Source organism: Phaenicophaeus curvirostris, chromosome 3, assembly GCF_032191515.1.
Source record: "Phaenicophaeus curvirostris isolate KB17595 chromosome 3, BPBGC_Pcur_1.0, whole genome shotgun sequence".
Lineage (NCBI taxonomy): Eukaryota > Metazoa > Chordata > Aves > Cuculiformes > Cuculidae > Phaenicophaeus > Phaenicophaeus curvirostris.
In genome coordinates this window covers 17722155-17739562 of record NC_091394.1, presented here as the reverse complement: position 1 = coordinate 17739562, position 17408 = coordinate 17722155, and the positions used below count along the sequence as shown (strand labels likewise).

The window sequence follows — 17408 nt, the reverse complement described above, 5'->3', positions numbered from 1 at the left end:
GAACTCAACACCTAAGGAAAAAACTGATTCTCATACTTAAGCACCTACGATCTGAATTTCCAAGCTCTCCTTCAGCACTAGTTCCCTGCTACTCCAAGGAACGCTACAGCATTTGTGCAGTTTTGTGAAGGTTAGTGATTCAACAAATTAACCACAAAACAGTCTGAAACTACAGGATTACACATGCTGTAGTTACCCCTATTACACTCTTAGCATCAGGACTCGCTGTGTTAATACAGATCCTTGACAGAAAATCAGGAAAGAACTTCCACTTCCAAAAATATTTAGCCAAGAACTTGTCACTAACACATCAGCAAAAGAACAACCTGTATTATGGTACTGAATAGTGCAACTGAAGCTTCACTAAACAATTTTCTAGTGTGTGGATTCTCTGTAAGTTTATACTTGCAAAATGGTATGACCTTTATTAAAGTAAAGCAAACAGAAAATAAAAACGAAGATGAAAGATAAAGATACGTGATTGGCATAGGTGATGCTGCTTAACAGCTAAAGTACAGAACCTGCAGTGCTTGGATTAGATTCCCAGATTTGCCATAGACCTGCTACGTGACCTCAGGCAACTCCCTCACCTGCGTGCCTAGCGATCTACCTCAGTGACACTGACTTATCTTACATATATAAATTAAAACATTAACTCAGTGTTCTACTGCATCTCTACAGAAATCAAACAAAGACATTCCAACTATTTTTAAGATATTACAGGCATTTTAGACATACATCCTCTTAGTACAGGGCTTAAAGCTCCTAGCACATGACACCTCTAAACCATCCAAATCTTAGCTTCCTGTAAGGAACTTTCTTTTTCATTATCAGTTTGGAACTAAAAAGCAGTAGTCACAAGTCTTGATGTCCCCTGTAGAGGCTACAGTTTGCACAAACAGAACTTTAAAAACATCTTTTAACACTTATAGGTAACTTTAATGCACTCAAGCCCTGACAGTACCACCCAAAAGAGAAATGGAAGAAGCTATCCTTAATTAAAAATAAAAAAAATAGTGTACCCTGTTATTTTCATCTATTTCCCTTTACAAACACACAGTGCCTTTATGTCATGAGCATCCAAGGGTCCTGGATTTTAGGACTTCCAAGAAACTATGAAATTACATCAAAAATCTGCTCTGGTCAATCCATGCGGCTAGCATTTTTTTCTGTTAATAAAATAACTTTAACATTAGAAAGCAATGCCTGCCATTGACTGAGGGAAATCTGACAGCTGAAATACAGAAATTTCATGAAGGGCCCCCGAGGTGCAGCCCCTTCAGATCAAACTGAATACTTAGCCTTACTAACCATCCATTTATATGAGAAAGTAAGTTATGGCCACAGAATAGAAAAGCTTCAGTTCAGATATTGGCTGGCTAAATGTGCTCCAGAGATAGAACATTTCCCTCAAAAATAGTCTAAAAGCACACTGACTTTCATACTTACTTCAGCCAGAATTGGCACTTCCCTTTCAACTCACGTGCTAACATTTCTCAAAGTAACCGCTTTGCCACAACCTAAGCAGAGGCATTTAAAAATCAGCACCAGGGTCCCTGAGCTCCTCTGCGCTGATGCCTCCCACTTCCCCCTTACTATCTGAGTGGGCCCCTAGGAGCCTGACAAGCATCCTCCACTAATCTTTACTTTAATTACTGCGGGTATCGTTTGGTAGTGGCCTGACATCTTCACCCCTGCAATAAGGCAAGGCCTAACCCTCAGCATCCCTGGGCCCCCAGGCCTGCATCGCCGTTTCTGCCAGGAGCTACCCAGCCAGCGCTGACCAAGGTGATTTACCAGAGAACACGTTTTTGTGCCCCACCATCCCCCATCATCAACCTCGCTGCCACAGCCTGCGGGACCCCCGACCCACCCCACCTCCCACGCCCAGGGGAGCTGCAGGAGAGGCTGTCGAGGTCCCCCTTGCCCTGGGGCCCCGGCTGCTCACCCCTGCACGCCCGGGCTGTATTTCCTCGTCTTCCAGGGTGTGCCGGGGCTCTGCAGCGCTGGCTGCGGCGGCTGCCGCTGCTGGTGGGGGGAGTTGTTGCCGGCGACGCCACGGCTGCCGGAGAGCAGGTAATTCATCCCATAGGTGCTGGCTTTATTCTCTCGTTTCCTGCGTCCCGGGTGGTACTGGTGCTGCTGGGGAGACGCCGGCGGGTGGGGGCTGCGCGCCAGGTGCGGGGGGGGCTGGTGGTGCCCGTTCGCCCCGTTCACTTTGTTCTCGTGGAAGTTAAAAAACTCGCCGGGTCCGGCGCCGCTGCCCGGCAGCCCGGGAGGAGCCACCGCCGCCGCCCGGGGGCCGCAGGAGGAAGAGGAGGAGCCGCCGCCGCCGCACGATCCCGACGAGGAGAAGCCGGGGCTGTCGGTGCCCGACTCCACCGACGAGCAGGAGGACGAGGAGGACACGGAGGGCGATTTCTGCAGCCGCCGCCCTCCCTCGCCGCCGTCGGTCGCGGCGGGGCCGGCGGGGACCAGTCCGGTCAGCAGGGCCGGGGGAGAAGGCGAAGGCGAGGGCGGCGAGGACGAGGAGCAGCAGGAGGGGGCGGCGGGCGGCGCGTCCAGCGCCGGCGAGTTGAGGCAGAGGTAGTGCGGGAAGCTGGCGCCGCCCCGGCCCCCGACGCCTTGCGAGGTCTCCCAGATCTGCATCCACAGCGCATTCGCGGGGCCTTTCTGCTCGGGCTGGATCCAGGCCACGCGGGGATCCATCCACGCCCGACGAGCTCCCTCCTCCGACCCTCACGGCCGGGCCGGAGCGCCGCGCGCCGCGCCGCTTCCCCCCCCCTCCCCTCCCCCCCCCGCCCCGCTCACCGGCCGCGCGCCGCTCCCCCTCCCCCGGCCGCCCCGCCGCCGGCCTCGCCTCAGCGCGCGCCGGGCCCGGCAGCGGCGCCTCAAGCACGTCCCGGGAGCGGCCGCATGTGCCGCCCGCGGAGGAGGGAGGGAGGGAGGGAGGGAGGGAAGGCGGGAAGGAAGCGGGGAGGGAGGGGAATGAGTGTGGAGAAAGGGAGGGGAAGGGGTGGGGGGTGGGGAGAAAGGCAGAGCCAGGCGAGGCGATCGCGGCTCTTCGGGAAAGAAGGCGGAGGCGGCGCGAACTGTACCCGGCCCGGCGCGCTCCCCCTCTCGCCGTTCCAATGTGGCGGGTGTGTGCGCACGCCCCCCCACCCCCCCGCCGTCCCCCCCCGAACCGAGCCTCGCCACGGCCCGCACCGCGCATGCGCCGCGGGTTTTAAACCTTCACTAGAGACGGCCGCCCTGGCAACCGCACATGCGCGCTGGCGGCCGCCATGAACCGGAGGGGAGGGGCACAGACCCCGGCGAGCCCCTCTGGGGTGGACGCTGGGAAAGGGCTCTTCGCTGCGGCGCCATCGCGCGTGCGCGGGGCGGGGAGGAGAGAAGGGGCGGTGCCGGAGGCGCTCGGAAGGGTTCGGAAGCGCTCGGGTGGCGTCGGAAGGGTCCGGTGGAGTTCGGAAGCGCTCGGAGGGACGTCGGAAGAGTTCGGAGAGATTCGGAAGCGCTCGGGCGCGCTCGGCTGGGGGAGGTGTGGGAAGGGCGCGGGGCGGGCGGGCCGTGAGCAAAAGTACCTCTCCAGTTTTAATGTAGCCCCTTTCAGGCACTGCAAGGTCGCTATAAGATCTCCTCGGAGCCTTCTCTTCTCTAGGCTGAACAACCCCAACTCTCTCAGTCTGTCCTCATATGGGAAGTGCTCCAGCCCTCTGATCATCTTTGTAACCCTCCTCTGGACCCGTTCCAACAGCTCCATATTCTTCTCATGCTGAGGATTCCAGAACAGGACACAGCGCTCCAGATTGGGTCTCACAAAAGAGGAACAGAGGGGCAGAATCTCCTCCCTCGCCCTGCTGGCCACACTTCTTTTGATGCAGCCTGGGATATGGTTGGCCTTCTGGGCTGCAAGAGTACATTGCCGGCTCATGTCAAGCTTCTCATTGACCAGCACCCCAAGTGTTTCACTGCAGGGCAGCTCTCAGTCATATCATCCACTATCTTGTACTGAAATTGGGGATTGGCCCAACCCAGGTGTAGGAGCTTGCACTTGGCCTTGTCGAACCTCATGAGGCTCTCACAGCCCCACTTCTCCAGCCTGTCCAGGTCCCTCTGGATGACATCCCGTCCTTCCAGTGTGGCAACTACCCCACTCAGCTTGGTGTCATCTGCAAACTTGCTGAGGGTGCACTCAATCTCACTCTCAGTATCATTGATGAAGATATTAAACAGTGCTGGCCCCAGTACAGACCCCTGAGGGACACTACTTGTAGCGGATCTTTGTCCGGACCTTGAGCCATTGACCACTAATGTCTGAATACAGCCGTCCAACCTGTTTCTTATGCACTGAACTTTCCACCCATTAAATCCATATCTCTCCAATTTAGAGAGAAGGATGTTGTGGGGGGCTATGCCAAAGGCTTTACAGAAGACCAGATAGGTCATATCTGTTGTTTTTTCTATGTCCGCTGCTGTGGTTACCCCACCATAGAAAGCCACTAGGCTGGTCTGCAGGACTTGCCCCTGGTGAAGCTGTGCTGGCTGCCATTAATCACCTCCCCATGCTCCATGTGCTTTAGCATAGCTTCTAGAAGGATCTGAGGTGAGGCTGACAGGTGGGTACTTCCCAGGGTGATCTTTTCTACCCTTTTTAAAAACAGGCACAATGTTGCCCTTCTTCCAGTCAGGGTAACATTGGGTTAAATGCATATGACCGGTGTGGTGGGATCAAATGCAGATACCCTGTGCCTCTGCGGTCTAAGGATCAGCCACCCCTCCAGAATCATGCTCATAACTGTTCTTGCTCTAATCCAGTAATTTGGCCTTTTCCTTGAGCAGTTTTAGCATGTGTATGGATCAAGTGTCTTCTCCCTGGCACATCCTTAGTCTCCAGTACTCACATCAATTGTACAGCAGCTACCTGACAGCAGAACAGCGGAGGGAAGGGTTGCACATGCATAATGACACATACTATCAGAGAATTCAGGTTACAGCAGCCTTCCAATGCAGTTGTTAGTACATCCTAATGCCACACAGGAGGAGAAAAGGAGAGGTCCCGCTCTCCGCAGTTCTGCTACTCCCTTTCCCTGCTGCCTTGCGCAAGCCCTGATATTGATCAGTGAGACATTTTAACTTGTTAATTCAGCAGGAAACTACACTTGGAAGAAAAAAAGTAGTTTTCAGCAGCTCATTTGGAATGAGCTCACTTTGTGGTCAGAGCTGGCACTAAGAACAGGGTGGAGAGAGGAAAAGACAACAGGACTGTCATTTGTTGGCAGAGGGCAGTTGTATTTGATACAGCTGTGTTCTCTAATTATGTCCTTAGACTTCAGAATGAGAGAAACTGACTTGAGGATGGCAGGGGACAGGACAAGAGGGAATGGCCTCAAGCTTCGCCAGGGGAAGTTTAGGCTGGACATAAGGAAAAAATTTTTCACAGAAAGGGTCATTGGGCACAGGAACAGGCTGCCCAGGGAGGTGGTTGAGTCACCTTCCCTGGAGGTGTTTAAGGCACAGGTGGACAGGGTGCTGAGGGGCACAGTTTAGTGTTTGATAGGAATGGTTGGACTCGATGATCCGGTGGGTCTCTTCCAACCTGGTTATTCTATGATTCTATGATTCTTTTAGCCCTGAATACTTTGCATTCTTGCCTCTAGGATGGCCCAGGTTCAGCAAAGTGAGGTGAGAATCAACAGTATTTCCACAAGCCTAACCAGCGTGGTGTGCTGGTGGCTAGAATGGTTACTTCGTAGACTGACTTTGAATTACTGAGAAGGCTGTAGAGTGTCAATCTCAAGTTTTAGTTCCATGTTCTGACTTTTCGCACAACAGGTGAAGATCACATCTTCAAGCTGCTGAGTTAAAAATCTTAATGAAGAAGTACTGATCAGTGTTTTAGGAGGACTAAAAAAACCCCAAAGACACAAGGACTGATCTTACAGAAACAATTCCAAGCTCTGCAGTTTCATGACCTCTCTATTTCTTTTCCTGCCCTGCTACCGTCTTTTCAAAGTCAGTGGAGGGTCTGATTTCCCACTTAGATAAAATTATCTCCAACTTCATTTTGAGGTCTAGCTGGTAGGGACCACTGCCCTGTAACAGGCACTAGCTCAAAAGTAGCTTTTGATTGAGGAGAGACCCAGTATTCCTAGACTCTCACCAATCCTAACACTGTCTTGGAAGCAGCTAGGCTGTTTCCTGAAGTAGCTACAGTCTTCTCAGGAGGAATTACCTCTCACTGACTTAAACTATATTCCTCTAGATGGAATTTCTGAAACTAAAATGGTCCTTTGTCAGCTCCTTCTATGGGGTCAAGGCAGCAAATACCATGTGTGTATTAGTGGGCATGGGACAGAAGTTTTTGGGCAAAACTTGCTCAGGGATCTGCATTTTAAGAACACAGAGAAGGAGGACGTCTCCTCTGAGATATCCATAAGCAATGGTTTGCTAACACACCAGTTCACTCATATATCCCATGATGATTCTGCAAAGCTTGCAGCAAGTCATTGAAATAGCTCTGTAGAAAAGGAGTCATTACATGTAATTCTGTATAATATGTAGAAGTAACACCCAGTGACCTGTTGTGGCACAAGGAAAAGAAAAATTAACATCAGCTCTTACTCACCTCTGTTTCTAGCACCTCCATTGACAAATCTAAATAAAGCATGTTTCTAATCTTGTCTCCTTAAAGTGGGAATTTCCTTTGCTAGGATAAATCTTTTTAAAAAGACTGGTTGATTTTGATTCAGTTGTCCTTCACTGAATGAAATTATTCACTGAAGGCAAGACTCTCAAAAAGTTTGAAAGTCAAATATATTTGTAATCATCTGAAAAATTTGCTTCATTTTCAAAAGAACCTCCTTCCCGCTGGTGAACTTGTGACGACCCAGATAGTGAGAAGATCCTAATCTCAGGAGACACAATACCTTGTTTGCTGTGGTGAAATTCAAATGCTGACTCACATAATTAATGTCATATTAAAATGCCTTATACTTGCAATGCCTGTCTTATGCCAATTACATAATGTCTTTATATCTGTTCTTTTTCATGACTTCAGTTTTTTTAAGGTAGTGTTTTACTCTGAAGTTACAGAACTAATGATTAAAGATGTAGTCTCATTACTTCTGAGGTCATTTAACTAATCTGTTATAAAGTTATATAAAGTATGTAATCTGACTGCTTGTCACAGGAAACACAACCACAACTCCCTCTTGAATGAAGACTCTATTTCAGTGTCAGCTTCAGCCAAATACATTTTCATTTGGCAACAGTGGCAGCGCTGAAGTCTTTGGTAACCTTGTACTGATGACTTTGATATCCTGATAACTGCAATTCAAAATCTGTGAATAGTTAATACATTCTGGTAAATAATGGCAATGGAGTTGAGTAACTAAGTGGGATATATACAGGGCAGTGTATTGCCCAATGCTTGTGATTGATCTGTTTTTCTTAACTAACCCTCTGAACTCACTAGCGCAGGCAAATGCAGGTTGTGTCTCGTACCTTTAATATGGCTTAATTTGCACCACGGGAAATGTTGAGATGCAAAGACAGCATAGTCTTAGCTCTGTTCTCTGAATATGGGAATTGCCACAGGTATGATTCCAGCAAAATGACACAGTGGCTGAGTGGCAACCAGCAGGTTCTCCAACAGTTCACACTCTCCACGATATCTCTGGAATTTTACCTTGTATAACCTTCTGGTCGCCTCCAATCTCTCTGCGAGCCTCTGACACATCACCTCCTTCACACTCACCAGCTCTGATGCCCTTCATCGCTTTTGTGACCCATAGGATGTATGGAGAAGGTACAGGGAGTAGAGTCTGTCAGTATTTCTGATCATTTGTCTATCTGCTGAAGATGGGAAGGGGGAAGAACTGAAAAAAACCTCAGAGTCTTGAGCTGGATGGGGGCATGGGAGAAAGGCTGTCCAGCCAAAGACATGCATCTCTAAGGTGCAGCCTTCAGAGCATACTGGTCACCAGGAGACAGTGTTGCAGAGGAGGTAAAGGGTAGACAGGTTCCTTAGCTGAACTCTTGTCCTCTTTTGTTTTTTTTCCAGTAAATACATTCTTGGACAGGAGAGTGGAGATAGAATTTTCCACTCAGAGCTGATCACATTGGGAAGACAACTGGAAAGGCAGAACAGGAGTTTCCAGTACTTGCAAGGCGTGATGTAGGGCATATCAGTCCTCTGGAAACATGAGCCTTTACCTTCTTCAATATGGCTTCTGTCTCCCATCAAGAAACACCTGGCAGGAGAAAACCTGAACAGGCTCTAATCATGTCATCTGTTCCTCCTTAAATCTACCACTCTGCGCAGTGCTTCCTCTGTTCATGGCTCAATGTCCTCTTCTGTTGAACACCAGGCATCAGCCAAATTTAGGGTGCTTAGGCTTCAGAGCCAGCTGCAGAAGCTGAAACAGCTGTCAACCACCAGCCATCTCTTCCCACTCCATCTTCCCCCACTCTCACGAGGGTTGCCAGCCCCATGTCAGAGAAGCTGAACAGACGATAAATCAACAACTGAACAGCTGCAGCTTCCAGCCAGGCGTGTTCATACACATGAGAATCCTTTTCTAGCTGCCTACATGAAATAGCTAGGTGGTAAATGGAGAAAGCGTGGGAGGTGGTTCACAAGCCATTTGGTCACACATGCAGTCGGGGTGGCAGCCTGAGGGTAAAGGTTGACGGGGATGGCCAGGTGTGATTCCTGCCTTGTGATTCTCACACTACTGGAGGAGTATCATTGTTTCTTGCAGGAACCCTGTCTTGGAGATGTTTTGTCACTGCATACGTTGTCTAGATGTGCAGTACTACAACAGGAGCAAGATAAATGTTTCACCTTGATGTACCCATGTTCTGTTTCCATTGATGTATTTTGGGCCTCTGATAGTGAATACTTTCAAATGCTGCTTTATTATGAATATTTATCTTGGCTTATTACACAGCAATTAAATGCTTTCATAGCATTTTGTTTCAGTTTTCTGTGGCATAAAACAATTATTCTGTTTCAAGGACATGCAAATTTTTAAATTGTTCTTGTGTTCTACTCTGTTTCTCTTCCTCATCTAGAGAAAGTTTGGAAGGATACAGGTTTTGGAAGGTTTGGGGTTTTTATGTCAGAGATTAGGAATTTCTGCCTTTAAGACTTGCCAGATTTTTTAAGAGAGAATATGCTGCCAGCACTAACACCTAATTGAAGATAATTAAATCTTACAGACTTGCTTTCTTCAAAGGCTTATTTAACTATGGAAATTAAAGTGTGATAACAAGCACGGAGAAGATTTTAAGAATAATTTTGAATGTAGAATATAATCTGTGAGAGAGATCATAAACAAGTGAAGTTTAGGTTAAATATCTGTAAAGCTCTTGAAAGTATTTTTCTGAGTGGGATCTAAAGAGTAGTATGAAATCAAGTGCTCTGTCTTCCCATCCTGGTTAGTGCAGATCCCTGCAGAGAGTTGCTTTTGTAAGAAGGATCTTGTAAGGATTTTGTAAGCCTTTGAATGACAGGCTGAGAGAACGTGATAAGGAGAATCTTATGAAAGTTCATGGGAGTGAACTGATCAGGATTCCTCTCTAACTTGCATTTGCAGCCTAGGAGGTCCCAGGATCCCGTTTAAATTGTCATTCTCCAGATTATTGTGTAGAGGACAGCTGAGGGCATACAGAACCTGCTGTGTGAATCCTGGCAAGGGATCCTAGCTTACAGTGTGGCTGCATGTACTCTAAAATGAAAGGAAAAAGTAGATCTCACTAGACCTGCTTGGTAAATAATCTGTACATAATGCATTGTTCCTAGGAACAATATTACAATAAAAATGGTTTTCTTCAATCTGTTGAATGTAAGCTTTCTATGGAGGAGAGCAAGATACTAATAAAAAAGAACAGGATAAAAAAGTGCTAAGGCGTACAGGACAAGCTGTGAGAGAGTTGATGTAAAATTTTCTTAATGAGGATGTGGCCTAGATCCCTCATCTGCCATAGCAGCAGATAGGGCACCAGCTACTAAACCTGCAAGAATCATTTATGCATAGCAGAATGACTGTGGATAGAATTAAAGAAATGTTACATTAGGTGTCAACAAAAACTGTTATGGTGAAAGATGTAGCTCACTTTTATTAGCTTCCAAGCTAGATCAAAGCCATATTTGATCTTGTACAGATTTCTAGGAGCTAATTTATCTTGCATGGTCAGCTGCTTAAGTATTTTTCATTGGTTCATCCTGTCCAATGGTTCTCATCTGTAGGCAGCACATGCACATACACACATTCACTCTTTAGAGACTGCACTCTGTTGCAATGCTTCACTCTCCTTAAGCAGGCCTATGTCCTGCACCCCCACCTTCAAAGCTATTATTTTTAACAGTTTTTGGACCACAATTAAATCCCTTGGACATCTCAGGAAGATTTCCAGAAAAGAAACAGCTTGATGCCAGTACAAATTGCTGACCCGAGCTCTGTTCACATAGGCCCATGGATAAGTGAGCAAAGGAGTTCAGGAGATGAAAGGAGAGCAAGATTTTTTTGGCAAAGGGTTTAGTTTTATGTAACATTAACGTTCAGCAGCTGTAGGATAGATTAGATAGGGACTGATAGGAAAGAATAATACGGTTTAGCAGGTCCTTTAGAATGAGGATAGGAACAAGGATGGGAAAAGTGTGAGTCAGTGAGAGAGCATGGCTAAGCATTTAATCTGATGTAGAGAAATACCTGGATTAAGAATAAGGAGAACAATGGAGGTGCAGCAGATAGATGCAGGTGTTGGCCCGGAGGGGTCAGGAAAACTGGCAGTGCTCTGACTCATCTGTCAGCACACACATTTGCCATTTGCTCTTTAAAGAAAATAAAGTTAAGGCCAGGGACCAACAGAACAGTATTCAGACACCTCCAGAGTTTCTATCAGCACTCCAATATTTTTGGACTAAATCCTCCTAAGCTCAACACTGGAACTATATAGCACTTCCTCTGCCTCCCTTGAGGCATGATAAACAGCCTCACCATCAGTTCTTTCCAGTGCGCAGGTTGACTCTGCACAGATATCAGCTGGGACTTCTCCAGGACTTCTTCTGTTTGTCAGTACCATTTCATCTTGGGACCTTAAACACATGCAGTGGAACAGAGATGCCCCTGAGATCCTGAAGACTGTAAATGAACAGGACATACATTAATATCCCAATTGTGATGACAGTGCCTGTTTCTCCTTGTCTGCGGGTATCAGCAGTGAACCTGATAGTTACCTGCAACGGCAGTCTCCACTCCATAGCCATGGGAATTGAGTTAAGGAGTCTGTTCACAATATTAGTGTCCAACCTCAGCAAGCGTCAGCTCCACAATGTCTGTGCCTCTGAGTTCTATGGACCTGAAGATAGCATTGAAGAAAGAGCATTCATTTGCTGACATGGGAGCAGAACAGGTGTGAGGAAGGAGAAGTGAAATGTCAGTGTTGAAATAGATCATGATTTCTGGTTGCCTGCAGTGACTATGCTTAGGCTGAGGTAGAATAGCTGTTGCCCCTCCAGGCAGGTCATAGGCAGGAGTGAGGAAAGGCTGCTGTTCCGGCTCCTATTCCTGCTGCCACAGGCCAAGATGAACCACCCATGTGACTTCATGAAGGGACAGCATCACTTTTTTTTCCCATGCCTCAAAAACACCATTGTCCTAAAGCATGGAGAATGCTGGAAACAGCTGCAGATTCCTCCAGTGAGGCCACAGGGAGACCTCACAGGGAGGATATTCTCTCTGCTGAATCTTGATGTCCATTCTATTCAGTTCAGTGATAATTCTTGTGCCTCCCAGCTGAGTGAGTCTCAATGCCCTGCGGCCAGGAGCTTGCCTTTGAACAGCCTGGCCTCAAGTACTACAACCCTAACTAGAACCTCTTTGTTTTTTATTACAGTTGCTGCCCTATGGGATTGCAGAGTCTCTGGCAGAGCTCATGGTGTGATATTGACTGGTGCCATAAAGCAGGTAGGTGGAGCATACGTTCTGCTCACAGAAACACAGAACTTGCTCAGCCATCTTTTTCTTTTGATATGGTGGCAAGGTTGCATGGATCTCCTCATTGGAAACAAGTTAATTTTGACATAAGGCAGATGTGCTTGTGTGCTTGTGATGTCCTCTTTTCATCACAAGGCTGTTGATGTTTTCTCATTCAGAGTTCCCTCGTGATCCCTATGAAGTTTATCCCAGATGGTTCCTCATGAGGTGGTGACAGACATGGTTGGTGAGACCTATTTTTGTTGCGTGGAAATTCTTTCTTACATATATACTCAGAAGGTGACAGACATTAACAAAATGTAAACCTCAAGCTTTTTAGGACTGTGCAAAATTCTCAGAACCAGGCTAAGCCATGTGGCTACCAGTGTAGGCAGTTAAGATCCATGCTGCCGTCGAGTCTTGCATGGTAGGAGAAAACTGTAGAATAAAATGCATTGAATGAATAACTCTTTTGCAGTGTCTGCCTCTTACTTGCTCAGTTAATCTACCATGATCTACCAGGAAGAATTCGATCAGGCTGGCCAAATAGACAACTCCACAGAAGTGATTTTGAGCATAAAGCCGTGCTACTGCCCTTTCCAACTGCACACATATATCATTTACTGGTTGAAAAGTACTTCTTTGACAACTTTATTGCCATTTTTTTTAAATACTTCTATTGATTCCTTCCCTTGTTGATGGTCTAGGTCAAGCTGTCCAGAGACGATCCTTTCTGACAACAGTATTCTCCTGGGATGTTGTGTCAGGGACTCAGCCAATTCCTACATCATAGAGTCATCTCTAGCTCCTTGTTTGTACAGGTTGACTGGTCCCTATGCACCTCTAGTGGGGACTCCCTCTTGATAGTTCTCTTCCTTAACTTACCTATGAGAACAATACATAGTACCAGTCTATGCCCCATACTACCCAGTGGGATGCTTCAAGGGTGCTGCTGCATGAATCTGTGGCTGGCTCTTGGGCGTGAAGTGCAGACCACTTCAGACTCTTCCCTTGGACTATATCTGTTAGGAGTGGAGAGCAAAAACTACAAGGATCTATCTGCAGCACAAGAAAGAAGAAATGGCCTGTGATGTCTCAGGGCAGATCTCATCAATCACCCAGGAAAACTTCATTGAATCATAGAATCCCTAGGTTGGAATAGACCTTTGTGGTCATCAAGTCCAATGTACCTGTCCACTACTAAACCATATCTACCCATCTTTTAAATGCCTCCAGGGATGGTGACTTGATCACCTCCCTGGGCAGCCTGTTCCAGTGCTTGATAACTCTTTCAGTGAAGAAGTTTTTCCTAATGTCCAATCTGAAGCTCCGCTGGCGCAGCTTGGGGACATTCCCTCTTGTCCTATCACATATCACTTGAGAGTGGAGTCAAACACCCACCTCTCTACAACCTCCTTTCAGGTAGTTGTAGACATTGACAAGGTTGAATCAGATCTGTTAGAACAAAATATTCGGTTTACATTAGGAAAGATAAAATTTCTTCTAGATCGAGTAGAGTTTTGGATGAGTGCCCAGCCTTGTTGCCAAACAGCTGGCCTTGCTGTTGGAGCAAAAAGTAGAAAAGAAGTACATTTCTCTGGAGGAATCTATACAGGGGTTTACAGAGGTAAGAGACCTTGTTCCCACAGACTGAAATTGCCTGGAGACTTCACTAATATCCATTCCAAATGCTTGCTGGAGCACTTTTAAGAAAACTGATTTACTTAAAATGTAAGCCCTTTCAAAAGCTGCGATTCAAAATGCCCATGGAGGCGTACTTCCCTAGGCTGAAAAATATGGTTTCATGGAAAACAATCTCTATAAACAATAAAGTTGGGTTTGTATTTTGTATTTTCCTCTTATAATTTATGCTACATTCATGTCATCTAGAACATACTTAAGCTGAAAACCACCTAATAAAGTGAGTGTATGAGTACTTCACTTCTGGGAAGTGGACAGAAAAGTTAAATTCTTTGTGTAAATATCAGACTAATTTTGTTTGCGCAGATAGTTGTAGAATAGATTTTGTATTTATGTCACCATTTCAGGTCACTAAGGGAAACAGATTTTGCTAAAAGGAAACTATTTGGGGGCAAAAATATGTTGTGAAAGTTTGATCTCATTGGTCGAGAAATAGAAGGAGCATTAGAGGTGATCAAGCACAATGAATGATTTTCAAGTACCTGATATCCAGTGACACCTCCTGTGATCGGTTCATGAGGTAGTCCATAAATTCACTATGTACTAAATAATGTTATATGAATAAAATATGGGGGGAGGGGGTGTTTAAAAAAAATGAAAGTGTTTAGAGAAAATCTGAGCAGGGAATAAGTTAACTATACCAGCAGCTGGGGTGGTAGCTGCAGGTTTCAGGTTTTCGCATGCCCAGGCGCTGCCGGCTGTGGAGAGTGAGAACCCAGGCCCACTTGCTGGATGCAATCCACGTCTAAGCACAGTGAATGGTGGATCTATAGGGTTCCTCCCTGCGTGCCTGTGTGTGTGCATGGCTGTGAGAGGTGGGGGTCTGTACCAGCAGCTGGAGCAGGGCTGCAGCCTCGGGGGCTCATAGGTCCAGGTGCCTGTGACTGGGTAGACTGGGATCCAGGGGCAGCTGCTGGGCAAACTGGGGAGATTTGAGCACAGCCGCTGGGCAGATCCACGTGGTACGTGTGCATTGGTAGATATTCAGCTGTCTGACCTTCATCCTGGTCAGCCAGAGAGGAGAGCTGGATGAGGCTGTTGGTGCTGTTTGTGTTTGCATGTGTGCTGAGCGTGTCTGTCTGTGCTGATCTGTGTGACCAGCCATTCATATATGCGTGTAAGTGTTGTAGATGGGTGTTTGCATGCGTGCCTGCTGTGAATACATGCTCAGCCTTGTTACTGGCAGGACCTGGGGGCATGGAACAGCCTCGCCTCTCTCAGGCTGCTGGATTTGGCAACACCTAACACCTAGAAGTTACAGGTCTATTAGACTTGTACTTGGTCATACACCTGTGGAAGAAACTGTATCACTTATACTTGCTACATTTATGTTACAACAGCTAGAGCAGTATGTCTGAAGCTTAACTTTCAGGGTAATTGCTGTAATTACCAACTATTGAGTGAAATGCCTTTGCACATGCTTTATTCTTGTTAGTTTCTCATTCTTTGCTCCATCTGATAGACAGTGGTTATTTTCATCTGCTGCAGTCCCTCTGTGTCCAAAGCCTGACCGGGAAAACACAGTCTTCCTCTACTTTGCTAATTCTTCAACACTGAAAAGCGATTCCTGATCACCAAGCCATGTGAAACCTTGTTGCCTTAAAACTAAGGGCTTTTAGAGAGCTCCAGCTGAGTGTATACCATGCAATATTTGGAGACATCCCTGGTTTCCTGCCTATCTCATGGGCCTTCATGACAATTTGCCTTGATGTTTCTCTTATACCAAAAACATGTTCTGCTCCCAGCACCTCTGTCTCATGCTGTACTGCAAAAACTGAAGTCACCTCTGGGTAGGACAGCACATCCTCTACCCATCACCCCGCCTCCCCCAGAAAAAACAAACAAACAAAAACAACCTAAACACAAAATAACCACTAGAAAAATTCCAAAGCCAGACAAAATTTGTCTATAGGGCAACTGCATTGGGGACTGGAGGAAAATGAGTATTGTGGGCAGGATTAGCATCCCTTGTTGTTGCATATGTCATACAACATAGACACATCAGACTGGTGCAGGGCTCTGCTGTCGGCATTTGGTTGCTTGTTTAGGGGGTGTGTGTTCTTGTTTGCTTCTGTGTCCACACCTGGGAGTAGAATAACCCTGAACGAGAGGAGGGGATTCTCCTTGAAATAGCTACGGTGACCAGTGATTTCTGCCCTAGGCAGTGCATGCTGGAAACTGGAAGCTATGGTGTAATAGATACCCCCGTAACCTCACATCTGTGCAGTGCCACGATAAGATAATTGAAAGCAGTGTTTGCCTGGATTTTATGTGTAACAAACTAAGTTAAATAGTCAGTTCAAATTTCTAGTTAGCCTAGTGTTCATGCAAACACCGAGTACTAGAAGATGACATTATTAGTCGATGAAAAATAAGGCATGGTTTGTTATCTGCAGCATTACTCATAATTTATCTTCTTTCATCTGTATTAGAAATGGGAATATTCAAGAAAAATCTCTGAGATTTAGCCACAGTAGCAGATGGCGCTACATTTGCAACAGAGTGGCCTGCTTTGTCTATTTTGAATTGAAATTAAAGCTGTTTTGATGGCAGTTCATCTAGTATGAAGAATTAGGAAACAAATTACAATTACTTCACTTTTATGGACTTTTTCTAGCAGCACTTTTAAAAGTAGCAGTTACAGTGTATTACCCATTGGGGTTTGGAATGTCTACCTTCCAAAACAGTACATGGCAGTTTCTGTTTAAGAAAACCACTTAAAGTGATTGACAAAAGACACTTGCCTACACTACAAGTGCCTTGTAAATTGATTTGTTTCACAATTTTATGAAATATTTGTAATGGGTCTGTGTGGCAAGGTTGTGGTAGTGGGGGAGCTGCAGGGGTAGCCTCTGTGAGGCCCAATCCCCATTTCCCTGTGCTGCTGGTGCAGAGAAGGCAGAGAAATCGGGAGTGAAGTTGACCCAGAGAAGAAGGAACAGATGGAGAGAAGGTGTCTTAAGATTTGTTCTTATTTGTCATTACCTTACTCTGGCTTTTGATTAGCAAGAAATTAATTTACTTTCCCTAAGTCTATTTTGCCTCTGACAGTAACTGGTGAGTAATCTCCCTGTCTTTATTTTGACCCACAACCCCTTTCTTGTATTTATTCTTCCCCTGTCCAGTTAAGGAGGAGAAGTGAAAGAGTGTCTTGGTGGGCACCTACTGTCCAGCCAGGGTGAACCCACTACAAACTTGCATAGCATTTGCATAAACAGGAGCAAATAATGATTTGTGAGAAAATTCGATAACAGGAGTTTTGTGTTTTATAAAAACGTTACATATTAGAGGAAGTTATAGCAGAGTAGCAGAGACTGAATATGGGAAAGGGAAAAACAGATACTTCCAACCAAGATTTTAAAGGACAGCAAATCAAGAAAGCGGGGAGTTGCAGAGACTAATTCACAAAGGAAAGAGAAAGTGGAGGAAGAAACTCCAGCAACAGCCACAGGGTATCCAGATGAGGACACCAGACCTCAATGAGCAAAGGAAATAAATTGAGAACTGAGAGAATCACATATCATGAATATGGCAATTTTGAATGGAACCCCACTTTATTATGTCTAGTATTATTAAAAAGTGAACTGATCATTTTTATAAAAAATACAATCCAAAACAACAAAAAACTGAGCTTAAAGAGAGAGTTAAAACCAAAATACTATACATTCAAAATCTACCTCAGTAGACTTGTCTAGTTAAAAATGATAAACTCAGTTTCACAAGCAT

General features: G+C 46.0%; 1 protein-coding gene across 5 annotated transcripts in view; it reads right to left on the bottom strand.

The window, feature by feature from the left end:
• TENT4A (terminal nucleotidyltransferase 4A) overlaps positions 1 to 2763 on the bottom strand; it is a 62195-nt gene extending 59432 nt beyond the window's left edge. For all 5 annotated transcript variants that reach the window (XM_069853460.1, XM_069853461.1, XM_069853462.1 and 2 more), the window contains exon 1: positions 1949 to 2763. In XM_069853460.1, the coding sequence (XP_069709561.1) occupies positions 1949 to 2709 (761 nt within the window). In that variant the 5' untranslated portion in view covers positions 2710 to 2763. The remainder of the gene's footprint in view (positions 1 to 1948) is intronic.
• Positions 2764 to 17408: the final 14645 nt, after the last annotated feature.